The sequence below is a fragment of the Arvicanthis niloticus genome, chromosome 6, assembly GCF_011762505.2.
Source record: "Arvicanthis niloticus isolate mArvNil1 chromosome 6, mArvNil1.pat.X, whole genome shotgun sequence".
In the NCBI taxonomy this organism is placed as follows: Eukaryota; Metazoa; Chordata; class Mammalia; order Rodentia; family Muridae; genus Arvicanthis; species Arvicanthis niloticus.
In genome coordinates, this window is record NC_047663.1 from 62,808,437 (window position 1) to 62,836,165 (window position 27,729).

The 27,729-nt window shown below is 44.8% G+C and overlaps 1 protein-coding gene across 2 annotated transcripts; it reads left to right on the forward strand.

Moving 5' to 3' along the window:
* The first annotated feature begins 8,241 nt into the window (after nt 1–8,241).
* Nucleotides 8,242–16,876, forward strand: Or11l1 (olfactory receptor family 11 subfamily L member 1). 2 transcript variants are annotated; one of them, XM_076936767.1, is made up of 3 exons: nt 8,242–8,480; nt 10,467–10,587; nt 12,465–16,876. In XM_076936767.1, exon 3 carries the CDS (start codon nt 12,468–12,470, stop codon nt 13,437–13,439), a length of 972 nt encoding a protein of 323 aa, XP_076792882.1. In that variant the 5' UTR covers nt 8,242–8,480; nt 10,467–10,587; nt 12,465–12,467; the 3' UTR covers nt 13,440–16,876. The 2 variants fall into 2 exon arrangements, with proteins under 2 accessions (XP_076792882.1, XP_076792881.1); XM_076936766.1 differs by lacking the exon at nt 10,467–10,587.
* Nucleotides 16,877–27,729: the final 10,853 nt, after the last annotated feature.

A 27,729-nucleotide genomic window follows, 5' to 3' on the forward strand; every position in this document is an offset into this window, starting at 1 on the left:
GGTGCTTGGGATCCACCTGCCATGGGTGTCAGGATTGGAACCCAGGTCCTCTGCAAAAGCAGCAAGCTCTCTTTGGCCACTGAGCCACCTCTCCAGCCTCTGAAAGGAACAATTTCGAGTCAGCCCATGAAAACTGCACTTGGTTCAGGGAGGCTGATGTGATCATGGAGGAGTAAGTAGATTTCACAGAAGATGTTTTGTGACTTGGTCCCATGAGGAGGCAGGACTGGGTTGAGCATGGTGGCTGGCACCCTTCTGACACATTCATCCATCCATCACTAGCATATATGTGCTTGTTGGGAGTCTTGAGTCTTGGGGGGCAGTATTGGATACTAAGGTACAAGGAAAACTCTGGAGGTTAGGCCTCATCCCTCCAGGAGCCTTGTGCTTAGCTGGTGCAAACCATCTCCGAATCAGGCAAACATAATGACAAGTACGAATTAGGAGAAATGCTCCTTACTAGTCCCATAGGAGCACAGCACAGGACTCTAGCAGGCAGCCGCAGAGATTGGACCTCAAAGGCCTCTGAGCTAACAGAAGAATGAGGTCAAGCTGGCAAGGAGGAAGCGTCTGTTCCAGGCTGCATGGCCTCAGTGTCCTGGGCAGAGGGACTGGCTACATCCAGATGGTTAAGAAGCCACCAGGAAGGCTGGCCCTGACCCACAATAGCGGATAAGCTTGCAAGGAGTGGCCAGGCTGGTGACTCGGGACCTGGCAAGCTCCTCCCAGGTATGCAGAGCTTTACTATGAGGCAATTCTTGGCTTGGCGCTTTGACAGGGCGCAGGGTCAAGTGTGCTTGAGGCCATCTGTCTCAGGGTTAAGTGGATAACTGAAATAGAGTCTTCAGAACTAAATGCAGAAAACGTTAAAGATGTGACATCAGAGAAGAAAGCAGGGCAGAAGGCTTAGAGAGAGCAAAGCAAAGCCTAGCCACAGACTGAGGGTGGAACTCGCTGAGTGCCTCAGACGGACCGTGTCTGTGTCTGCTGCTGCACTTCATCTCATATATAAGGATGACACAAGTCATTCTAAGGTTCCTCAGAGTATTAAACAGGTACCATGCACTTAGAGGTTTGCCACATAGCAACTGTATGCAGCTGAAGAAAGATAAAAGAAATTGGAACACGAACAGAAGGATGAATCAGAGTCTAGCTGTGTTACTACTTAGGGGCTTCCCTCAATTCTGTTTACCTCTGTACCTCCCCTCCCCAAACATAGGAGCATATACCCACTTAACAAATATGAGCAGAATAAGGAAGAAAGTGAACAAACAGAATCAACACAGGCTATTCCAGTCAGCCTGCACGGATAGTTCAAGGGTGACCGTCTGTACTTCTCCACAGGGTACACCAACATTCTTGCTCTGTGTCTCCATCACTTGGACAGATGCTGTAGCATGTATATGACCAATCTGGAGACAGAAAAACGTATCAGGCAAATGTCTGGACCCACAGCTCTCTGTCCTTGGGGCTCACCTGAAGCCAGACTTCTCTACCTAGGAGGCTAACGAGAAGTGTGAGGGACAGCATGCTTCCAGGGCAGGGGGCATTGGGATGGGTGAGCGCACTGATAGTTTTTCAGTTGCTGGACTTAAACTGTTTCCCCTCCAGACTTGTAGTCTAGGGTGAGGGCTGTAGCATTACTCTTTTAAAAACAAAATGCAAGCTATATTTGTGTGTGTGTGTGTGTGTGTGTGTGTGTGTGTAGCATGGCACACATATCACATGGAGGTAAGAGGACAACTTGTTAAGAGTGCTCACTCCTTCTGGCATATGTGTTTAGGGGCTCAAACCCAGGTTGTCAGGCCGGGAAGAAAGTATCTTTACCCACTAAGCCATCTGACTGGCCCCACTGTTCTTGAAATTATATGAAATTCTCTTATGGGACATGCATCCAAGTCCGTGATCGACAGAAATGAGAAGAGCTGCATGCAATACAAGCGTGAGGGAATACATCCCTGGCATCTTCTAGCTTTCTAGGGAGAGGAGGGCCTAATTGAGATTTACACTTTCTCTCTGGTGGTGTGCTTGCACCCATGTAGCCCAGCTGGGCCTGGGCACCCATTCTGCTGCCCACCCACCCCCCACCCCACCCCAGCTCCACAAGGGCAGGCTGCATTGGGTTTAAGTCTTTTCCTAAGATGTCTCACTTTTTACCCCTCCTTTCCACCTCTGCACTGTCTTCTCTGACCTTGCATTAGTTCACTGACACCTGTACCCCAAGTACCTTCGCTCCTGACTGGGGCCTTGGTCTGGGTTCCACTGCTTTAGAACTTCAGCGTGTTCTTTCCAATGAGCACACTAGCACCCAATGCTTCTTCATTCCACCTCTGCGTCACTAGGGGGAGCCACAGCCCCGTGCTCAACAGCCTGGTGCTTAGTCCAGTTCTAGTTCTGGGTGTGTTCCTGAGCAGCTTGTATATTTCTCTCTCTCTCTCTCTCTCTCTCTCTCTCTCTCTCTCTCTCTCTCTCTCTCTCTCCTTTCTTTTTCTCCCTCCCTCCCTTCTTCTCCCTCTCCCCCTCCCTCTCATCTCTCACAACCAAACTCAGCAAGTCCCTTCCTTCCTGTTTTATTTTTAGGACCTCGGTATTCATTTAAGCAACTGTACCCCCATACTGTTCTCTTAATTTAAAAAATAGTGATAGATGTACCTTACAAAATTCAAAACTTCAGATGTACTTAACATTTTAATCTTTAAAATCTAAAAGGAGTACAGTTTAAAGTTTAAGTGTGCAGTTCAGCGGCATTGAAGGTCTTGAGAATGGATTGGTTTTCTCTAAAGCTCTTTCCCTCTTATCCTGTGGCAGCTCTATGCCCACTAGACAGTAAACTTCTCTCCGCACCCCACTCTTCCTGTGCTTATGATGACACTAACTTACTTTGTATAAAGGGATTCAGACAGCAGTTGTCATTTTGTGGCCAGATTATTTCACTTAGCTCAGGCCCTCAGCACTCATTCACAAAGTGACCTACTGGAGACTGTCCTTCCCACCCTCCACCAACTAGTCCAAATAGTGAGCCCTTTATAACACTCTATCAAACCCTTCTGCTTTACAGAAACCAGGAAAAGAAAGTCCTTCCCTACAACACACATATAAGAGTGAAAGTGAAATTGAGAGAAACCTTGGAGGATGTTTGAAGGTGGTCTCTCTAACAAGACTCAGGCATTCTCAGAGAAACAAGACAAAATCCAGCCCCACAACACACTACAGAGTATAATTTTTTTTCTTTTAGAAGTAAAATTGCCTCAAATATTTTTTGAAATTTTTTCAGAAAAGCAGATATTCTCCAATGAATATGTTGATAGAAAGTACCAGACCAAGGAGCTATACCCCAAATCTCCCCAGCTCTCTACCACTCAGCCTCACCCACACAATTCACCACTCTGATTCGGGGAGGGTGTCTGGTCTCTTAGTGTGTAGTTCTTACTAGCTCTGGACTCCATAGCTGGGCCAGAAACCTGGTATCTTAAGGCAACATTCACTTTTGTTGGTGAGCAAGTTTGAGACCACTATTGCAGCACCTACAGATCCCCGAATTTTCCTCAGAATTCTTAGCTTTGAAGCGGAGATAGACCTGGGTTCACATCCAGTGCTCTGTCAATCCCCTTCAGGTTCTCTGGTGAGTTATACAAGCCTGTCTGCCTCCATCCTCTGACCTAAACCGGGTCTTTTAGGAGGCTTGCTCATATATATTGTGGATTGATATGTGAATCTCGGGTACAAACAGCTGAGGTGCCTATTTAACATATTAAAGGGGACCTGGCCTCCAGGTTCTCCCAGCATCCCTCAGTCCCTCTTGTTACAGGGTAGGGTTGGCATAGCCTGTACCCTAAACTCTCCAGCGCCGGTGCTGGGTTGGGCTGCCCTTCCCTGTATTTTGTTTACCATCCTTTTGTATCTTTGACCTCCTGACTGCTGTGCCTGGGTTCCCTCTTTCCTCTCTCCATTCCCCTCCCGGTTCCCCACATGGCCCAGCTCAACCTGGTCATATTTATTCTGGACTCTCCCAGATGTCCCTGGCTCTGATTATGTCTCACTTTTATCTACAGTAAACTTTCATTCCACTGTACCTAGGACCAGTCATGGCTTTTTTTTTTTTCCTTTTTTATTTATTTATTTATTTATTTATTTATTTATTTATTATCCAGATTCTAAACTATACTGGCTGCTGCTCCTCCAGATCTGGCTCTACAGTCAGATAACCCACTGGGGAGAAGAAGAGGAAGCATAGACCTTTGGGGAACACATTCAATTTGTCTGCAGGGTCTAATTGTTCAGAAGTTCTCTCCCCTCTATTGTGAATTCAACATGGGATATTCAAAAATGAGACTTTTTAATTAGGCACCAAGTGGCTCATGAACACAATAACAAATCACTGCTGATTTCATGATGTGACTGTCTGGAACGGGATAACTGTTGACCCTTACACCGGGCATTTTTCTTCGATGGCTCTGTTTTAATTTAATCAGTGGTTTGATTCATTTGCTTGATTTCAGAGAATGGTCCTAAATCAGTATAGAGCTGGTGCCCAAATCTGACAGGATTTCAGTGTTATCAATTGCTCTCCCAGGAAGATGCTGCCAGGCGGTGCTCACACCATCGTGTCCACACTACAGATACACACCCACGATGCAGATTCGGCACTCACCGCATTCCTTATAGACAAAACAAGGAGGTGATGCCTGAAGATAATTCTCCCAACAACCAAGACTCTAGGTTTTCCAGACCAAGTAAGAATAAGAACAGTGTTGATTAATATGGGTTCTGAGACAGGTGGGCCTTTTAGGAAAGAATTTGATTTTTAGAATAACCTCCTCCTCTGTCCTCACACTGGCAAAGCTGTACTAAGATTTGGTCAACAGTGTGCACCCAATTAGTACAAATAAGTAAATAAGTAGATAGATAGATAGATAGATAGATAGATAGATAGATAGATAGATAGATAAAATACCTTTTGTCTATGAGATCATAGAATTACATTCTAGAAAACACATGGCTATATCTCCTGCCTGTCAAATCACTATTTCTTGTATGATGCCTAAGTAGAGCAGTCTTCTGAACAACTGAAAGCCCGAGCTTTAGGACATCCTTCCATTTAAACCCAAGTGTATGTATCTAAAGTCTCCAGATGCTAATGACATTTATGAATGTGTGAGTAGCTCTGTGTGGTGACATGCAACTTTGACTCAGATCTCTGTGTGTTGGAGGCCAGCCTGGTCTACATAGAAAGTTCCAAGTCAATCTGGGATCTGTATTTAGAGTGTCAAAAATGTATTGTAAATTGCAGTAAGTTAGCAAATCAACTGCTTTTGTAAACCCATTTAATTCAGTTTTTCTTTCTTTTCCTTTTGGGGCAGGGTGCTGGGGGGTGAGACGAGGTTTCTCTGTGTAACAGCCTTGACTGTCCTGCCCTAGAACTCACTTTGTAGACTAGGCTAGCCTCAAACTCACAGAAATCTGCCTCCCTAGTGCTGGAATTAAAGATGTGTGTCCCTGCCCCACCGCTAGCGCCACCACCAGCGCCTTTGCCACCACCACCAAGCTTCAAGACCTCTTTCTAAGTGATCTGTTTATCCTATTTTTCTGCATTCGATGAAACACTTCTTCTTCTTTCCCTTCTCATGTAGTTCCAAAGCCTCAGACCATTCTCCCTTTACCATAAACTAATGATCTAGAAGCTTCCAGAGCACAGAGATTTGAGAAGTGAGAAACAGCAGCAGGAGAGCCGATGTACCCCCAGCTAGTGCATGACACTCTGAGCTACAGCAAGGACTTCATTCTCAGTGTTTGCTGACTATATCAGACATGAGTCTCCCACTTCCTGCATGTAGAGAAGGGAGGAAAAGTTGCATTTACAAATGTGGCGTCCATATTCTGGATGGAACTATGCTACTGGAGGGAGCCTGCCTGTCTATGATCGAGTGAGTAAGCTTTTCAGTATTGTGATAAAATGCCCAAGATTAGTAACTTAGTAAGATGTTTATTTTAGCTCCTGGTTTCAAAGGCCTTGCCCATTGGTACTGTTGCTTTGGATCTGTGATGGTGAAATGGATTAGAGGAACCCCAGGGCAGTAGAACAGTTGTTATGCATTGTTAGATCAAGGTTTGATATTGAGTTACTACTCATGGCAACCACTCTTTTTAATGTACATCTTTCTTTCACATGAACTTAAGATGTGGGGACCAGAATGACTTGATTCTCTGACTGACAACTTATGGTGTTTTGTTTTGTTTTTTTTTAATTGTGAATTAAACTCCTTCTTTGTCTCTGTCTCTCTCTGTCTCTCTGTCTCTCTGTCTCTCTGTCTCTCTGTCTCTCTGTCTCTCTCTCTGTCTCTCTGTGTGTGTGTGTGTGTGTGTGTGTGTGTGTGTGTGTGTGTTTCTGTGCACATACATGTGCTGTGGTGGCCAGGTGGACACCTTGTGGGAGTTACCTCTTTCCTTTAATACCACCGGACACAATAATTGAATTCAGGTCATTAGTAAGTCCCTGCTGAGCCATCTCACCAGACTTCATGGCTCCCCACCCCCACTCAAAACCATCTACTTCCTTCTAAGAGATGATGTGTGACCATCTAATCTCCCCTTCTTGCCCCAGGAAAGAGAAGCTCTGTGGTGACCTGGCTGAACATTGACCATCAGCACCTTGACACCCTCTCTCCGTGTCACACCTCTGTCTGGGAGGCCTGATGTCTGAGCACTCTGCCTACACACTGCCAAGTTCTAGGTCCCTTTGTCTGGCTCTGGCTCAGGGCTGAACTTTGTAAACCCTAGGACCCTCCCATCTCTGCTTCTCCAGCTGCTGTTGACCTAAACAGAAGCTCTATTGATTTGTTTCTGCAGCTGACAAGAGAAAAGAGTACATGGCCAGCTTCGCAGGCTTCTTTACATCCCTCTGCCAGGACGCAGATCTTAGGCCTGGATGGCATCAGACATGAGAAGCTCCCCCCGCCCAGTGTGAACAACTACACGAGCCATAACTGCATCTAGAGCAGTCACACTAACACCCACCCACAATGTCATGGCAGTAAATAATTACAAGATTTCAGCATGTTAGGGTTTTTCTTACAAAAAAACAAAACAAAACAAAAAAACCCTATGGTAAACATTAACTGTGAAAGTGGTCACAAAAGAACCAAGATGAATGTTATATTATAAGCCAACTGACAACCTCATATGTTGAACACAGGTGCTCGGCTTTGGAGCACAGAACTATGTATATTTCAAAAATGTAGATTTGTCAACATTTTACTTCCTCCTCTAAATTTTATGAAGGCTATACACACAGATCAAAATATCTTGAAAATATCAGTTTAATGAAGCACGAATCAACTAGAAAGGCAGCCTACACCACCACACTAATCAATAAGAAAGGCAGCCTATACTGTCACAGGGTGCTGATGCACCTAATGTCTGAAAGAGCCCCAGGCATTCATAAGTGTCAAATGTATTCTCGTTGATTGAATGAATGAATGGATGGATGGATGGATGGATGGATGGATGGTTTTAAATCTTCAGAAGTAGCTGGAGATGGCAGCATGTACCTGTCATCTTATCTTTAGGGAGTTAGGGGCAGGAGGAAGAGTTCAGGGTCAGCCTAAGAACTTGTCTCAATAAAACCTCTTAATATTTTCTTTTAAATTAAAATGTATTTATTTTAACTAGAAATTTTAATAAATTAGCTCTTCTCGGTGATACAGTTCTTCATCCAGTTGGTTTTTATTTCAAGTCCTGCTATGTTACAGATGATACAGATGAGTTTAAGACCATCCCTCTTCCAATTCTTCTTCCAAAACGTCAGTGAGTACCAGCTCCCAGGCCAGGTTCTTCCACTGCATCAGCCTAGTTAAACTGAGCGTTCACAGACATCGTGATTTCTAGCACAGACCTGTTTAACTGATGAGCTAATTCATTTATAGTTGTATAAATATTTAACCTCATTTACAATTATAGTGAAACAGTGAGATACCTCTCTACAGAATGCAGAAGTTACGTTGCCTTCAGAAAGTTCATCACACTCATACGACCACTGGGATTAAATGAAACACCTTTTTGGTTGAAATTAGTAGGATCTACCCTAATTTCAAAATTTGAAAAAGTTCGTTCCATAGAGAATGTAACAGTGGCATCTCTCCCCTGAGCTTTGTCATTGAGGGCTCCTGGGCAGAGCTGGATCTTAGTAGGAGAGTCTTATTGTTTACCTTCTTCATTGGGAAATTATGCGAGACTGTCTTGGGAACAAGGGCCTCAGAAGGGCCATGTCTCCAGGAAACCCAGGTCTATTGAAAGGAGAAGTCTGGTTCCCTCAGCATCCAACAGCAGCACGAGATGGCAGATCCCAGATCTCACTATAGAAGCCCAGCACTCATCCTGGCAAGGGCACACTTAGCCCTCAGGCCTCTGGGCTCTGCTCAGAGGAGCAGGTATGGGGGAGCCACATGGGCATGGAAATGAAATTGCCTTCTAGAGATAACACGGTATGTGTCTGTTCAGTGCATATACTATTATTGTGGGTGAGGGGGTGAATGTTAGATTTTAAAGTGACACGGACTCCAGTGTGTTATTCCTCATGACCGTGACAGTTCCAGCCCAGACACATTCTCCATTTATCTGAAAGAACAGATCATTGTGCCTCAACTGACCAGAAAATTAAACCATAATAGCAGAAAAGTAACTCCAGTAGAGGACTTGGGAAGTTAAGAGGCCACTTATTTTACTACAGGTAGGGCTGCAAATACTAGTAACATTCTTGATTGTGTTGACTTTATATAAAGGGAGCTACATCATAATTAAGCTGAGGTTACACTGTTGGCTCCAAGGCTTCAGAACACAGCACTTTGGAGGGCAGGAGCATTTCTCCAGCTCAGTGTAAATAAAGTCCATTTGGAAGCAGCCGCCTTCCAAGAGACCTGTATTTTAATAGGCAGTGAGCAGGTCGTATCTGAAGCATGCTGTGCACTGGTGTGTGTATTGTAGAGGGACTCCGGCGAATGAGAACCCACGCTGACCTTCTGGCAGCCTCAGTGTATCTTAGTGCAATGTCACTATGGTCTCATTAGCCTGCAGACCATCTATTCTTTTAAAATGTGTTTACTGCTCATTTGAATGAGCCCAGTAGTGACACACTTACTGGAAAGCAAGAGATGCTAAGGTGAGAAAGGATCATTCATTTTAGAGATGACATAATTGATTATAAGAGAATTTCTAAGTATAGCCGTGACTCAGCAGCTCTTCGGTCACATCCCCCTGCTGGGGAACAGTGCCACCCGTGTGGATCGAAGGTCTTGGTTCATCACATGCAAAACCAGGGAGAACACTCCTGATAACAGATGTGAAGATTTAAAGATATTGAAAAAATGCAGGACCCACTTGAACGTGGTGTTTCCAATGAGTGACCCAAACATGTAAGGAGAAAACAGAACCAACTAAACATAAACTGTATCCGAGATGAAGAACCACTGTGGCCAATTAGCAGAAGAACTCGTGGGGTGACTAAGCTGACTGGTGGCCGTGGCATCTTTATGCTCTCTGTATGCCTGGGGTTTAAATGTTTAGCTCATTTACCTTTTGGGGTACTGTGGATTGGACATGAGGACTACAAAAGACAGCATTGCAAAGATACAGGACAGAGGGTGTGGCACTTTGTTCACGGGGGGGGGGGGGAATGAAGGACATAGAGTAGATGGGAATTAGGAATGTTTGCATCTGGAGTTAGCTGATATAAGAAAAAAAAATCTAGTACCAAGTCTGAGATACACAACATCACAAATCCTACCCTGAATCAGAAGGCAGAGGGAGGAGATGTACTCTTCAGTGAGGTGGAAAATATTGGGCACTGAGGGAGACATGTGTGCTGCCAAAGGTACTGAGGAGAGTCACTTTATGTGGAGGCTTAGATGCTAACGCTATGAGACTAGTGTGTGTTTCAAACAGAGCAATTGTCAACACAAACCCCATGGTTTGCCTCATGCAGGAACCTGAGAGTCAGGAGCCAAGGCAGAATTTAGAGTCGAGAGGAAAGGAGCTCCAGCTTCCATCCCTAGAACCACATCTAAGTAAATAGTTAAAGGTTGCAAACAGCAGAAAGATGGGTGGACTGGGAGGCGCTCAGCTCAGATCTATGGCTATGCAGATGCAAATGCAGAGTCTGATCTGGAGCATGTGGGGTGGATGCTGAGTCACCAGTGGGTCAGAAAGAGGCAAGATCAGTGAGCTGTGAGATGGTAATGACAGAAGAGGATTGGGAATGAGGACAGTTTGGGGGAGGCCAGGAGAGACATGGCAGGGTCCTTGAGGAGCAAAGATGACAGAAAAGCCCTGACAGCTGTGGATAACGGAATAGGCCCAGCTGGAGAAGGCCACACCCTCCAGAAAGGCATTTGGGGAAATGAGTTAGCATTAAGTAGTGTTTGGAAAACATTAAGTTCAAGACCCTTCTTCGTTGTGTTGCCGTTTTGGAAAAGGGAAACAAACAGTGGCTTTTTGGTCAACAAGAAGAAATGCAGCAGAGAGGTGGCCAGTGCTGAGTCCAAGGAGGACAGTGGGAGGGCTGCCTGACCTTTCAGAGTCTAAGAGACTGCAGAGGTGAGCAGAAGGGGAGAACAAAAGCACTGGGTTCCTGTTTGTGAATTTTAAAGATGTATTTTATTGCTAATTATGTGTATATTCTCTCCTCCCCCCCCTTTCTGTGTGTGTGTGTGTGTGTGTGTGTGTGTGTGTGTGTGTGTGTGTGTAGAGGTGCCTGCAGAGGCCAAAAAAAGCATCCTGGAGCTGGAGTTATAGGCAATTGTGAGCTGTTTGACTTGGTGCTGGGAACTAAACTCCAGTCTTCTCCCCAGCCCCTCCTCCTGCACGGGTTTTAAGGAGGCGAATGCTTTTTGTTGGTTCCCACCACTTTAACACTTTTGCTGGATCCCACTCCGTTAGAGGCACAGAGCTCAGGTCTGGCAGGTGGGTGTGGACTTTTTGCTGCGTTTGACAATGAATTTAAATAAAAGTACAAGGTGTCTGTCATGTTGGATATTGATACAGAAGAAGGGTCAGAGTAGGGAGTGTGTTACCTAATAGGTAAGAAAGGCTTTTGTGGGAGTGAGAAATAAGTGAGCTGATCACTAAGCCACACACACACATTCATACACTCACACGTGCTCACACATACACACACTCATACATATATACACTCACTCATACACATATACACACACACATAAACTCACACATATACACACATACAATCATACATACTTACCACATGCTCACACATATACACACATCCACACATACTCATACACACATACATACATTCACATATGCTCACCACTTGCTCACACCTACACACACACATACATACACATGCTCACACATAATACACATGTATACATACTCATATTCACAAACACACAGAGACAGGCACACAAACACACACAGTAGACTTTCAGTAAAATGTTATTTAAGGAAGAGCGAACCGACTTTCCCAGGACCTCAGAGAGTGCATTATCTCTCTCTTTTTTTCTACATGGTTTTAATCAAATTTTGTTGTGTTTGTCAGTTTCTGAGTTTTTTTCCAATGATATTATTTTTGATATGTTGCTATAAAGCAGAGCTCCCACTTTGCCTACCTCACCCATCATGTCAGGAGACTGCAGTTGCCTCCTTCTGTCCTTCTGTGTGTGGGCTACTATGTATATGTCTTCTTATGTTTTTGGATCTGAGGCTTCAGTATTTCAAAAATTCCAAAGAAACAGAACTTGATAAACTTCTTTCTAGGATTTACTATCTACATTCAACTTGTTACTTTAAATACACCTGTAAGTGTTGGGTATGGTGGTGGGCACCTTTGATTTCAGCTCATGACTGGTTGAGACAGGCAGACTGTGAGTTTCAGGCCATCCTGGGTATCTAGTGATACTCTGTGCCCCCCAAATTAAAAACAACAACAACAACAAATAAACAAAATGTATTTGTGTAAAAGAAAGCTGGAATTAACACAACTGTTCCTCTGAAAACCTGCGTGCAATTTGATTGTCGATTTGACATCTAGCTCATCAAACAGACAAGTCTGTGGGCGTGTCTGGGAGGGAGTTTCTAGATTAGGTCAACTTTGCTGAGAAGACTCCCTGACTGACAGCACCATGCACTGATCTGGAGTCTTGGATAAATGAAAAGGAGAAAGCTGAGCATTGCCCCCCACCCCCAAACACACACCTTCCCATCCCAGACTGTGGAGACAGTACCTCCCCCTCCTACTCTCACACCCTCCCTACCTGGATAAACTACCTGCCAACTGTGAGCCCTAACAATCCCTTCCTCCTAGAAGTTGCATTTTGTCAAACAAGTATCCAACACTCTATACAATAGTTTCAAACTACTAGAGGACTGACCCCTGGACCCTAAACACCAAATGTTGCAAACATCTTATGCCTTGTACATACTGTTTTTCACAATGTGTTCTGCCTTCACAGAAAATGGAGCCCCAAAACCTATCCAAAGTCACTGAGTTTCATCTCTTAGGATTCCAGAACCTTCTTGAGTGGCAGTCCCTCCTCTTTGCCATTTTCCTGTGCTTTTATCTCCTCACCATCATAGGCAACGTGGTGATCATTGCTGTGGTGAGTGAGGATCCGCGCCTGCGCGCTCCCATGTACACTTTTCTCCAACATCTGTCCTTTCTGGAGATCTGGTACACCTCCACCACGGTGCCTCTGCTGCTGTCCAACCTGGCCTCCTGGGGACATATGCTTTCCTTCCCCGCCTGCATGGCCCAGCTGTACTTCTTTGTGTTTTTTGGTGCTACCGAGTGTTTTCTCCTTGCCGCAATGGCTTATGACCGGTACCTGGCCATCTGCTACCCGCTCCACTATTCTCTTCTCATGAGCCCTGACAACTGCGCTGCTCTGGTAACAGTCTCCTGGGTGACAGGGGTGGGCACGGGCTTCCTGCCTTCCCTCCTGATTTCTAAGTTGGACTTCTGTGGGCCCAACCGCATCAATCATTTCTTCTGCGACCTCCCTCCGTTAATCCAGCTGTCCTGCTCCAGCGTCTACGTGACAGAAATGGCCATCTTTGTCCTGTCCATCGCTGTGCTATGCATCTGTTTCCTCCTAACCCTCGTGTCCTACATTTTCATAGTGTCCTCAATTCTGAGAATCCCTTCTACTTCCGGCAGGATGAAGACGTTTTCTACATGTGGTTCCCACCTGGCCGTGGTCACCATCTACTACGGGACCATGATCTCCATGTATGTGCGCCCAAATGCACATCTGTCACCGGAACTCAACAAGGTCATTTCTGTCTTTTACACCGTGATCACTCCACTGCTAAACCCAGTAATCTACAGCCTGAGGAACAAAGACTTCAAAGAGGCCGTCAGAAAAATCATGAGAACCAAGTGTGGTGTCTACAGAGCCAGAGTGAAAGGAAGTGTAGTCACTAAATAGGGACCCTTCACACACAGTGCTTCAAGCACTAGGATTTGTTTCTGCCCCATGGAGTTTGGACACAGAAATTTCTCTAAACCACAGTTAGCCTGGCCTTAGAGACCGAAAGCCTGATTCTCTTCAATAGCCACACAAGGAATGAGTGAAAAAATAAAATAAAACTTTGAAATGCTCTCACGGTAAGAAAGAATAAGTAGAAGCTTCTGCAGTGCCAAGAATTTCTTCTTTTATAACCTAGAATTTTAAGGTATTTTAATTAGTGACTTTCTAGGAAAGAAAGAAAGAAAGAAAGAAAGAAAGAGAAAGAGAGAGAGACAGGGAGAGACAGGGAGGAAAAGGAAGATCCAGAGATCTTTATGTCTTGGAATTCAAGGCTTCGCTTACTGTCCTATTTGCTTATTTGTTTGCTTTCCTTCCTTCCTTCCTTCCTTCCTTCCTTCCTTCCCTCCTCCTCCTCTTCCTCTACCCCTTCTTCATTTGTTTTGTTTTGTTTTGTTTTGTTTTATATGAGACAGGGTTATCTGTATAGCTCTGGCTGTCCTGGAGCTCCCTCTGTAGACAGGCTGGCCTCAAACTCAGAGATCCACCTGCCTCTGCCTCCTGAGTGCTGAGATTAAAGGAGTGCACCACCATTGTCCAGCAATATGTATGTATGTTTGTTTGTTTGTTTGTCTGTCTGTTTAGAGAAAGAGTATATATGTAGCCTTGCCTAGCCTGGAACTCACTAGGTAGACAAGGATTGCCTTGAACTCAAGGAGTTCTACCTGCCCATTTCCTGGGTGCTGGGATTAAAGGTATGAGCTATTTTCTTTTTCTTTTTATTTTTTTTTTTTTTTTCTTTTTTTTTTTTTTTTTTTTTTTTTTTTTTTTTTTTTTTTCGAGACAGGGTTTCTCTGTGTAGCCCTGGCTGTCCTGGAACTCACTCTGTAGACCAGGCTGGGCTCGAACTCAGAAATCCACCTGCCTCTGCCTCCCAAGTGCTGGGATTAAAGGCGTGTGCCACCACTGCCCGGTGAGCTATTTTCTTAATTCAGATGATATTTAGGAGGTCTGGACTAGTCTTGTCCACTGATCTAGTCATTAGGCCTGCAGATAATTTTGATCCCTTGACCTGTACCAGGTCAGTGCTACAGTCTGACAGGGTACACAAAAAGCCAGGGAAGAAAGACTTTAGATTAATGGATGCTCTGGTCTGAAAGGGAAGAGAAATACTGGAGTGGGGTGGAGACAAAGCAACTTCTGGCTTGAGCTCCAAGAGGTGACACTGTGAAACAGTCAGACAAGCTGGGGCTGAGACTTGGAAAAGGAATCAGCACATGAACTTACCACAGTGGATCACGCCGGGCTTTAGCCTCCACTTCTCAGTGAGAAGACTGAGTAGAGCAGCCAGACGGAAGACAGACACCGAGGACAGAAGAAGACATGGAGGCACCAGGCAAGTACCTAGGAGAGTTTGGTGAGAAGCAGGGACAGATGGTACAGGTTAAAAGCCCTGCAGGATTTTAAAATTCTGTGTGAATGATCACCAAAGGGTAATAGTATATAGACAACTGAGTGAGAAACTCTATGTTTAAAAATCTCAGTGACGTGTCGAAAACAAGACAGTGACTCCCACAATCCACCAGAGGAAGTGTGCTGGTGGAGAACGTGGACCAGAGAACCGAGTGGAGAAAAGGTCATGGAGGAGCTTCAAGATGTGAGGCATAAAGGAAAAGGAAACCCAGCCTTCGAGCATCATGGTGGTGGTGGCAGGGGTGAGAGTCATGGGGATTCCTGCTAAGGATGAAGAGGCCGTCGGCAGGCAAGACAAGGATGGAGAAGTTTTCATCAAGCATCTCAGAACAGACACTGCTACCGGCCCTCTGCAGGGTGGGAAACCAAAGCAAGGGTGTAAGAATACAGCTGTCCAGAGAAATGCACTTTTGAGAGGTGAGGGAAAAATTCTTACTGGAGGGACAATTGTATTTTTGTAAACCGGAAGGTTTTAAGCACCAGGGTACATTGAAACAGTTGTGGGAAAGATCAATTAGTATATTAAAAATATAAATGATTATTGGAAGTGCTAACCAGTGCCCAAGATATGGCAGGAAGGAACTGTGAGCAAATGTGGGCACACCAGCACACAAGTGCTTTATTTACTAGAAGAAGTGGGGGTGGGGGGAGGGGAGGTATTTCCATGCCATTTTATGGAGATGAGGATGAAATTTGCTTATTTGTCTAAAAAGAGATCAGTAAAAAGTAGTAGTCTGAATTTGAAGAATGTGGTGATGTCAGGTAAGAGAAAGAGACCAGTAGATGGTCACTTAATTCTCCTGAGGGTAAAGAGAGCTATGTGTGAGGACAGACTCAGCTGAGAGAAACGGTTTTGAAGGGCCTGGGGTTAGTGAAGGAAGATATTCTAAACAAAGCACTAAGCAGTGTGGAATGTAATCTGAAGCAATGGTAGAAGACACAGGTTCACAGGGCAGAGTTTATACTCAGCTTCTGCTAGGCAGAGCAGGGGTGTGTGTGATTGTGAAGTCAGGCCACTGAGTAGGGAGCCTTGAGCTCCAGCAGGCTCTGGAGACTTCCAATGCCAGCTCTCTAAGGAGGCTTCCCACACCAAGAAGAATACCAGTGCCCCAAATTTACAGAGATGAACTTAAAGGGACTGAAATTTAAGACAAATCTCAATTATCTTCATCATCCAACTGGGTTATCAGGTTAAATCAGCCAATATCACACTTTAAATCTTTTTAGATTTTTTTTTTATGTGTATGAATATTTTGGCCATGCACATGTATGTGTGCTGCATGGGAGCCTGGTACCCATAGAGGTCAGAAGAGGTCATCAGATCCCCCTAGAACTGGAGTAGTGGATGGTTGTGAGCCACCATGTAAATACCAGGAACCTTTGTAAGAACAACAAATGTTCTTAAGTACTGAGTCATCTCTCCAGCACTCCACTATCACATTTTTAAAAGAATAATATTTGTTTTCATTCTACATGTATTGCCCTTTTTTGGATGTTTTTCTTTTTGAGACAGTGCAATCTTACTCACTATGCAATCTTAGCTGGAACAAGACCAGGCTGGCCTTGAACTCACAGAGATATGCCTTCCTCTATCTCTGAGTGCTGAAATTAAAGGTATGCCTTGTGTCCTTTTTAAAGGAATGATTTCAGAGATCTAAAAGTGGTTTTTTTGGTCATAGAAATGTTGGGGAAGCCAGGTGGTGCTGGCACACACCTTTAATCTCAACACTCAGGAGGCAGAGGTCATCCTGGTCTCTCGTCTCAAGAAAGAAAGAAAAATTGGGAGGGGACAAGTTCAGAACCTTGAACAAAACCTATTCACTACCATGAAGGACTCCTGTGTATCTCAAAAAGCATCTGTTGTCTAAACTAAACCGTGGAAACTATTGATCGTGTTTTAAAATAAAAGAGTAAATTTGTTACTATGGGATTGTCCATGAGTTTTGGTTAATACTGCATCTCACCAACAGTTAAATGATGGATAGGGAAACAGGCTTTGAACTGCCAACCAATCAACCTTTCAAGTTTGCATAAAAACCACAGAAAACAGGCCTGATCAACATCATTTCACTACTTATTGATTGATTAATTTTGATTGACAAGATCTCATGTTGCATTGCAAAGTCTGGAACTTACCATGTATCCCATGCTGGCCTTAAACTTGAATCAATTCTGCCCCCATCTCTAGGGTGCTGGGATTACATGTGTGAGCCACCACGCTGGCTGTGTGACTACTTCTATGAAGATGTCAACCTGAAGCTGGCAATCAACTTTTTCTATGGTTAAGAGAAAACATTATAATAATCAAAATTAATGAAAAAAAAATCCACAACCTTAAATCTTATCAGAGGAAAACAGCTACTGTAGAGGATTTTAGAAGTCATGCAGAGCCTCTTATTCTCTTGTTTCTTCATGTAAAATCTGTATGCATGATAGACATGTCCACAGTCTGTGTTGACCTGCATCTTTATCCAGGTTCCATACGGTTCAGCTCTGCTGTGAGAAATGTAGTCTCAGCGGATGAGGGTAAACGTGACCGTTCACACTCCCCACATGAGAGCAATCCAGGACTCTCTGCTGAGGATGACTATTTGTAGCTTTGTATTTATTACTGAAACAAAATGATCACACCCAAAGTTACAATATTTTGCTTGTGTGTGTGTGTGTGTGTGTGTGTGTGTGTGTTCACGTGTATAGAGGCCAGAAGGAAATCTCAAATGATGTTCCTCAGATTCCATCTATCTTTTCTCTTTCTTTCTTCCTTCTTCATCTTAATTTAATTAGTCATGCAAGAATTTGGTCCAATGTTTTTGGATCATGAGCGCCTTCTCTCCTCCAACTCTTCCCAGATCTACCTCCTTTCTTCCCCATTCTATACTGTGCCCACTACCCACATCAATACCAATTTGTACTACCCACATATTCTTGGATGCATGTCTTGAGTTATCAGTGGCTACACTTTTATAGAAAACTGACCCTTCGTCTCTCAGCAGCTAACAATAGCTCCTTGGCTAGGGGTGGCACTTTATGCCTGCCTCCCTTTTCCATGAGAGATTATGTCTTGTGTAGGCTCTCACAGACCTTGCGAATGACATCTAGTAATGTAAGTTCATTATGTGTGACTGTCCTGCCATGTATGGATATGCGGTTTCCCTGTGGTCATCCGCCACCTTTGGCTGTTATACTCTCTCCACCCCTACCCCCTCTTCTACAGTGATCTCTGAATAGCTCTCTCACCAGTCCAGAACTCACCAATTCATCTAGGCAGTCTAGCCAGTAATCCTGAGATCTTTTATCTCTGCCTTTCCAGTGTTGAGGTTTCAGATTCACCATCAGCCTTTTTATGTGGGTTCTGGGGATCAAACTCAGATTCCTCATGCTTCTGAGTCAAGTTCTTTATTAACTGACCATCGCTTTCCATCTCTTAATGGGAAAAAAAGATGCTGAGTTTTGCAATCTTAGGCAAAGAGATATCTAGCAATTTATCTGAGTGCACAACTTTTCAGACTGTCTTTGTAAACTTTTAGAGTCTTTTAGACCGCCCCGGTAATCCAGAATTTTTTTTATAGCTTGGGCAATATATTAAGGATAAACCAGAGAGGCTGGAGAGGTGACTTAGCAGTTAAAATCACTTGTTGCTCTTCCAGAGGACTAGGGTTAGATTCCCAGCACCCATATGGAGACTCACAAGCCTCCTATAACTCAGACCAGTGAAAATGCTCGAGGATATAGTAAGGCGTGGCCCCCACTTGGTCATTACTGACATGTAAACACATCCAGTTCTTACACGCCTCCTCAGGAAGGTGCACAGTTCTTACGTAGTGGAGCCTGGACTGCAGAGTGAGTTCCAGGTCAGCCAAGGCTACCTGGTGAGACCCAGTGTCAAAAGAAACATTTTTAATGTTTTCTTTCCCCACAGAGTTCTTTTGTTTTTGCTTCATATCAATATCTCACTACCTCTAAATGAACGTTTGCTGTCCACATAACTTTAGGTTGTGCCGTCATCTCTGCCTTGCTTACTCTTCTGGACCCACAGGCATGGGAAAAAAAACAAAAAAACAAAACCCCCTGTTATCTCTGTTGAAATCTTTGAGAAACAGCCTGGTTTTTATTAAAATTTCCACTTGATCTTGTAAATATCAACTTGTGCTCGCTCTTACATGAAAGTCTAGCCACACATCTTGAGTATGTTTTGTCCTGACCATTGACAACATGCAGATACAGAAAGTGTAGCACTTTAACAGCTACTGTTACTGGAACCATCTAAAAACATACTTATGTCCAAGGTACTGGAATTATGAAAGAGATGGAGGGGAGCCAATGTCTGAGATGTCTTCAGGAGGAACATTCAAGGAGGAACTACATGGTCCTCTCAGAAATCTCAGTGAGATCATGACAGGGAAAGAAGTTCCTTAATTTTTGGCTCCATATTCCTATAAGTAAATGAAGGCATTTTATAAAGATTTAAACACAGTCAGTTTGGATGGTTGGGATGAGCTAGCTGATCAAATAATAAATTAGGGCTCTACTAAACATTTCCCCTCTAGCTTAGAAAGAAGATAGGCTATGATGTTGTGTGTATGTGTGTTTGTTTGCATGTGTTTGCATGTGTGCATGTGTGCACACACACATACACACACAGAGAGAGACAGAGAGAGAGAGAGAGAGAGACAGACAGACAGACAGACAGAGAGACAGAGAGAGACAGAGAGAGACAGAGACAGAGACAGAGACAGAGAGAAAGCAATCTGCCTCTTGTGATCCTTTGTGCTTCTTAAGGTGCAAGATGCATGCACTGGAGAGGCTCTGCCAGGCAGTGGGCAGAATGGAGAACCAGCAGGACGTATTGTGTGCTTGTTAGAGAGATTTTAAACAGAAAAGACTTTTTTGCAAACCACATAATAGATATCCTAAAAGACTGATGCCATTGTACTGAGAAAGTAGATGTTCCCATAGCTTTATAAACAAAGAGAGCTCATATCTCTTATTCACATGCATGACTGGCATAAATTGTTTTAATTCTTTTATTTTATTTGACAAGACTACTTAAGGCATCCATCGTACTTTGAGCATCTGCCTCCCACCCCACCTCCTACCGTGTCACTGTCCCACCACTCCTGTTAATCCCCTTTGTTCCTCACAAGTTTCAATTCTACTTTCTTGTCATTTCCACATATATCATTTTATGTGCCTATAAAGATTAGGACCAATAAATGAGAGAAAAGGTGAAACCTGTCTGATAGTGCCTTGATTTGCTGTGTACCGTGATCTCTACTCTCGTCTGTTTTCCTACAAGCAGCATAACTTCATTGGTCTTTATGGTTGGAAACATTGTACATATGTGGATGTCATTTTCTTTATCCTTGAACTCAAGGCTTTCAGAGAATCTACCGTTAATGAGCAAAACTAACGCCTTCCGGAGTATAACTGCACCCTGCCTGGCTTACCTTTTGGTTTCTGAAAGCAAAGGGCGGTTCAGTGGGAATCTATAGATAAATGTGCCTGGTCTGCATCAATGCTGATATGAAGAGAGATGGAAGACAGAGTAGCAGGTGATTCCTACAGCTGGCCTTTACCCCAGGGCTCCCACTTGGCCTGGTCTCTTGTGCCCAGCTGGCCAGCTCTATATCTGCCCCATGCCCTCCTTCCTCAGTGTACCCACCAATCTCATGCCAGGTACAGAAGCCACCTCCCTCACTGGTGGTGGTGAAAGACACCCTCCCTTTCCTTTTGTTTAGCTCTGGTGGGCCAGAGACGCTTATGAACACTTGTTATGTGACGGTCCTCTCTCTGCCTGGCTCAGGGACTTCCCAAGGGTGATGGGCATGGTTTTCTTCTTGGGAAGGATAAGCTGTGTCTTCCGGGCCTTGGAGTGGTCTACTGGCTCCTCCTCCAGGGAGGTTTTAGTCCAGAGGTCCCATGTCCCAGCCTTCTCTGTACTTTCTGGCAGTCTTGCTGCATGGAACATTCTAGGCTCCCTACCTGGCCTCCAAGGACTTGTATCCACTGGTGCAGTAAGATCCTTCTTAATTGGGAGCTTAGTTAATGATGGCCAGTGGCAGGGACTCCTGGGTTTCCTCTCCTGTCCTTGGATAACTGTTGGCCCTGGGTGAATAAGGCTTGCCTCCTGGTAAGCCCGTTCATCAGGAGACTTCCTACTCAAGTCCATGCCTCTGTCTTCTCACTTCTGTTCTTTGAAATGAAGGTTCATCCACTTCACTGTTGCCTAATAGGAAAGGCAAAAAGTAGAGGCTAAATTATCTTTTTTTTAAAAAGTTTTATTAATCATTCCATTAGTTTACATCTCAAATGATATCCCACTTCCCGGTTACCCCTCCACCACCACCCCATCTCACATCTGCCCTCCCTCTCCCTTTTGCCTATTTGAGAGTGCTCCCCACCCACACTCTCCCACACCACCACTCCAACATTCCCCTACTCTGGGGCATCAAACCTCCCCAGGACCAAAGGCCTCCCCTCTCATTGCTGTTGGGCAAGGCCATCCTCTGCTACATATGTATCTGGAGCCAAAGATCCATTTTGGTACACTCCTTGGTTGATGGTCTAGTCTCTGGGAGAACTGGGTGCTTAGGCCAGCCAATGCTGTTCTTCTAATGGGGTTGCAATCCCCCTCTGCTCCTCCAGTCCTTCTGCCAGCTCCCCCACCAGGTTCCCTGAGTTCAGTCTGATGGTTTGCTCCAAGCATCTTAATCTGCATTGGTCAGTTGCTGGCTGGACCTTTCCAGGAACTGCCACACTTGGTTCCTCTCTGTGAGCTCCTCTTGAGCATGGCAACAGTGTTGGGTTTGGTGTCTGAGATATGATGTATCCCTAGGTGGGGCCATTCCCTGGTTGGCCCTTTCTTCAGTCTCTGTTCATTTATTGTCCCTGTTTTTCCTTGGGACAGAAACATTTCTGGGTTTACAAACAAACAAACAAACAAAAACTTTGAGATGGGTGGGTAGCTCCATCCCTCTACCAGGGGCCTATCTACTGGAGGTAGTCTCCACAGGTTCTGTCTCCCCCTTCTCTGTGCATTATGGCTAAAGTCATTCCCATTGGGTCCTGGGAGCCTCACATTTCTCTGGTGTCTGGGACCCTCCAGTGGCTATAATCCTAATGAGGGCAGCCAATACTCTGAGAGTTTCAGGGAACCAGGCATCTTTTGCTGTGTTTCCCCTATAACTGTGTAAGCCTCATAAATACCCATGAAAGGCTCTCAGCTCTTGAGGAAACTGAGGCACAGAGAATCTGAGTCACTGTGTGAAGGTCACACAACAGGTCTAGGAGACTAACCCAGGTTGTCTGAGTCAAAAGATCTTCATGCTGGGAAGCCAAGTGTTTTCTGAAGCCTTAAGACCATGTGTTCAGGGAGTTGTCAGCAAGACTTTCTCACACTCAAGCTTTCTTCCTGTCAGCTAAGAGCACACAGAGAACTCTTATGAACAAATCTCTAAGCCCTTCAAGGTATCCTGGATGATTCCAGGAAAGGCAAAGCCAAACTAACATGGAGAGGCCACCTCAGGTGCTTCAGCCTTCTTGTCTGATCACATAAATCCCCAGCCAGCTTGGACCTCCATGCTGAAAACCTGGCAGGACCTGTTGTCATTTCTGCTTTCCCAAAAAAATATGCCTCTCAAGAGTCTGTTCTCATCAAAGGAGTTGCAGGGGGGCAGGGGACCATCGATGAAAGGGAAGGAGTGAGGGCTGAAGCAAAGAAGAGAATTACAGAGGCTCTGTTCTAGGGCCTAAGGCCTAATTTATGACATGGCTTTAATCATTTTATGCTAGGCATCCATCTTGGTACCCACCAGCTGTTTGTCTCTGACTCCAGTCCCTGGAAGATAAGTTCCCAGCAACCCTGATTCAGTGACCCCCTGCTCAAAAATATACTGCCATGACTGTCTATTTGTTATGATGATGTGACGAACTGCTTTTTTTGCTTCTGTGACTTTCTTACAGATACCCAAAGAGTGTTTTTGAGCTGCCTTAATCACTTAACGTGGCAGAACAGAACAGTTTTTACCTGCTCACATAGATGCTGAAGATCTTCCCGTGGTTTTCTCCTTTAAAGGACCTTCCTCATATCCCTCCTTCACGACAATCTCAAAATTATCTCAGAGATAATTGTGTTGTTCTCCTAGCAATTAATAAACCTTTTAATTATAACTGGATTGAGTCTGTGTGTTTTTCCCAGGGGTCACAAACTCCATAACACTTCATCTTGCTTGATGGCAGCCATGGCTTCCCATGCATACAGTAACATCATGCCTAGCACCACAGGGAACTGACGCATGAGTTCCCAAGGTCAGGGGAACATCCTAGAGCCCCTTACTTTCCTGGCTGTGCGTTCATGTGTTGCACAGCCAGGCATGAAGGTGATCAGGCAGGACCTAGGGGTATTTCTTCTAAGAAAGTTTGCCTACTGCAGCCAGCACGTCACCAAGATACCAGACACAAAAACATCGTCAAGAAGGAAGGAAAGTAAGATCACGAGATCACAGAGCTTTCAACAATGGACTCCATCCAGCTTGGCAGTGCACAGTAACCATCTGGGCAACATGGTACTGGGTGGAGATGTTTATACCAATGTGAACCTGTCATTACTAACCCCTTCAACTGTTTGCACTTAGTGCTGTTAGAAGCCCTACCCTTATGCTGGGTTTGTTCTCCCTGTGCTGGAAATGTCCTCAAAGGGACAGGAGTTGGACTCCTACTGAATCCAAAGGATGGAGTCAGGTCAGGGTGGAGATGGAGGATTCTACTGTCTTTGCTGCTCACTCTGACTGGGCTGGGTCACCAACACTGTGCCTTCCCCGACTCCATCCCTCAGGATACAGTGTCTACTAGGAACTAGTGAGTACTAGATAGGGAGCAGACTCTAGACACACACAGAAAAAGAATATCTGCAATGCACTTCAGTCTTCAACAGGCTTCGCTTCTGTGTCCTAACCTCCTCTCTTCCTGCTCAATCGGCTGTAGACTCATGGCCTAGATTACTCTATCCAGAAAGGACCATTGGAGAGGAGAGCCCTGCTCCAGCATGCCATTCTTTGGGGCCTACATCTGACAGAGCTCTCCCTGCAATTTAAAGCTCCCAGGTCACAAGAGGATACCACAACAGGTCTTAATAAAAGGATTGACATTTCTACATGGCTGGGTCTCTGCAGCAACTGCCCTGTGGGGTTGCTGTTGGTGTAGTGAGCAGCCTGCATCTGACCCATAGAATATGTCCCAGGGATCTATCAGGAAGTTCTACCTGGTCTTTCAGAGAAGAGAACTTACAGGAAAGCAGTCAGCAATAGATCTGTGAGTCCTTGGTGAGCTCAGGGTTCACTGTTATCCACATACTGACCTAAGAGTCGAGTCGGGTCTTCTCCCCACTTTACAGATGGGAGAGTGGGGATACAGAGTTGTGAGTGATGTTAAAGGGAAAAGATTATTTGGTGTAGCTGGAGACAATGAGACTCCATTCAAGGGAGACAAAGTGGCATCAAGTGTCTTGTTGTAGCTGAAAGAGACTCAGTGTGTTCTAAATCCAGCATGGCCAAGTGAAAATTTACAGCAGGAAGGCGGGGTCAAAGGATGGAAACTCTAGTGGGTTGCCAGCTCAATAGGACCCTTGCTAAACCACTGTTACTATCTAGGTGGCTTCATTTGGGTTTATTTTCTCCTCCAATTAAAGAATTACAAGGTGGGGAAAGTCTCAGATAAGTAGGCAGCAACAGGCATCAAGCTTTGTTAAAAGTGAAGACGTTCATACAGCAAGGCACATGGAGAGAAAGATGCCCTGCAGAGAGGGAAGTCCACACACCCACACGTGGAGGACTAGGGATTTTAAGTGTTTTGAGTGGCCTGGGATGAGTCTCCTTCCCTTAATTTTTGGTTGGTTGGCTTAAACCAGGAAAGAGGAGCTGAAAGGCCCCCAGCTCAAGGACCAGCAGCTGGAAGGGACCCTGATATGAGAGAAAAGCCTGCTAGGCATTGGTCTCAGGACAGGGGGGTGAAGAAAAAGCCAGTTTGCCATCTTTATTATCTGTCCTGGTCCTTCTCCCTTCCTGTCTATCAGGGGTCTGGCTGGCTCCTGATCCTTCAAAACCTCTCCGTGGATGTTGTAGAGAACAAAAATCCCATCAGCAACGGTGAACTGTGGGATCTGTTAAAGTGACCAAACCGGATTATTGATGAGGCAGATGGCTTGTTTCATTTCTGTTGCTGTGACATGTACCCTGAAATCAGCAGAGGAGAAGACCTGGCTTTTTGTTTTGTTTCCCTTCCTTATAATTCCAGGTGATAGCCCATCTCTGTGGGGAAGCCACAGCGGGAACTCGAGCAGCTAGTCAGATCGCATCCACAGCCATAGAAAAGAGAAAATAAACTCACCCTGACTTGCTTCTGTTCATCTGGATTCCTCAATGTTTAGACTGTTCAGGATCCCATGGCTGGGAAATGGTACCTCCTACACTGGGCTGGGTCTTTCCATATCAATTAATAATCAAGACCAATCCCCTCACAGACATGCCAACAGGCTAATCTGATGTTGCTAATTCCTCATTAAAACTCGCTTCCCAGGTGATTCTAGGTGTATGGTGTTGATATTTAAAGCTAAGCAGTATAATTGGGCTACATACTAACAAATGTGTAACTGAAAGATTCTTACTGACAAGGGAGCTTTGGGGAACTGGAGTTGTATGACCAAGGACAGCACAGTAGTCTGGAGAACAGGCAGCTTGGGTCCCCTCTCAGGACTGCTCCTAGGATTCAGACCACAAGAGGACATCTTTCTCCTGAGAAATGTCTTTATCTAGGATATCAGGCAGACTGTCATTTATGATCCCAAGAATGAACACAGAACTGAGCTCTTGATGGAGTAGGTGGGACCTATCTGAAGCTAAATGTGTATTGATGCACATCAAAAAGACTGAGGCCTCTAGGTTTTTTTCCATGCCTCATCTCTACTCTTCTTTCTGTAAGTGTTATAGATCTGAGGGGAAAGGTATCCTGGCAGTCAGGAGCCAAAGAATATCACAAAGTCACACTGCACAACAAGCCTCACACAAGAGATTTATTAGGAAAGACACAAGAGGATAGCTACCTCTGCTCTGGCAAGAAGCAGGAAGAAACTGAACAGAAGGCAGAGTTTATGTAAGGTTTTGGGGGAAAAGGACAGAGATTTCCAGGGTGGCCTGGGATTTGGTGGGATTCTGTGAACTAATCCTGGGGCAAGGTTAGGGATCGGCAGAATTTTCTTCTCAGGGATTGGAGGTGTTTTTTTCCTTGGCCCTAGACTTGGAACAAGTCAGGGTTAGGGTGTTACTTTCTTGGCCCATTTATCCTAAGTACCCATCCAACTTCTGCTGTTTTATGTCCAAATTCTGCCATATGGAAGCAATCTCTCTGAGACCTTGCTCTGAGAGAAGAAAGTTGGCAGAGTTTCTGTAGATGGCGGCCATGCTCCATTCCCCATGGATGAATGACAGTGGCCTCAGCTTGCTGCTGTTCTGCTCAGCACTGGCCAGGCCAGTGCATAAATAAGACATGGCCATTAACCTGCAAGTCTGGCCTCTTGGCTCAGAGCCAACATGCAGTCACCATTCTTATCTCCATTCTCAGATAATTGGGAGCTCACAGTCCAGTACTGGTTGCACAACTTGAAGTCTATTAAGCTGAATCAATAGGAAACCATAAAATACAGTCTCCAGTAATGACTTTGACCCTGGGAGAAGATGTGAGGGCAGGTGTGTGATAGGATGGGAGTGGGGGTGGGGGAGCACATTATGAAATGCCACAAGGTGGTGATGCCAAATTTCTTCTTTGGAAGGCAAGACTCAAGCTGACTCTTTGAAAAGGCTTTCATTGTGGTTTTTTTTTTTTTGGGGGGGGGGAGTGTACAGCATGTCTTGGCTGCTGTCTCATCATCTTGAGCAATGGAACAAGAACTGCGATTGGCTTCATCATTAGGGAGCCATGATATTTTGACTCAGCATCCCCTGCCAGTATGGCAAGTCTCCTCCCAGTTCATGTTTCTGTGTTCCATGAAATGTTTTGTCAACTTACTTTGAACACTGGAAGTTCCAGCTAAGTCTCTGCTAGTCTTTGTCACTATGGATGTCCTTTCTCAGTCCTTCATCTCAGTGACTAGTGGGAATCCCTCCTCATTTCTTCCACACTCCAGCCTCTGAGGCACATGTACAACCCTATTCCTTTCCTGTAACCCACACCTTCTTTAAAACTCTGCATACTGACTTCCCAGGGAGGAGAAATTTGTCACCTGAATTTTGAGAGAATGTGTCTAAAATATGAATGTCTAGAGGAAGTATGAGTCTTTCTAGTTTAACCTTTCTCTCCATTGTAAATAAGTAGGCTGGTGAGCTATGCCCTAACAAGAGGCTGGCATAAAAATAGTCGTGTGTGTGTGTGTGTGTGTGTGTGTGTGTGTGTGTATCTGTGTGTGTGTGTGTGTGTGTGTGTGGAGGGGGCGTGAAATTACAGAGAGACACACCTAGACTTTTCTAAGCAGAGAAGTAAATAGACTCTAGGAAGAAAGAAAAGGATGGAAGAGAGAATGCTGGAGATTTGCCCCAGGAAAGATGGAGGCAATTTCTATACTTTGTAACTTTCAAGTACTCCAAACTTTTCTGAAGCTCACCTCAGGGACATTATAAACTGTTTCCTCTCCTTTTCCTATCAACCAGAAGTTCAGGAAGAACTGTTCTCACAGTATCTCTCTCTAAAAGATCAGGGAGTTTAGTGCACTTGGCTTCCTGCCAAGACACTA

Bases quoted from the DNA above. Each gene is read 5' to 3' on its own strand.
- Or11l1 (XM_076936766.1), top strand. From the start codon at position 8,442: ATGGGCATGGAAATGAAATTGCCTTCTAGAGATAACACG. The intron at 8,481-12,464 runs GTATGTGTCTGT...CTGCCTTCACAG, and splicing joins TGCCTTCTAGAGATAACACG to AAAATGGAGCCCCAAAACCT.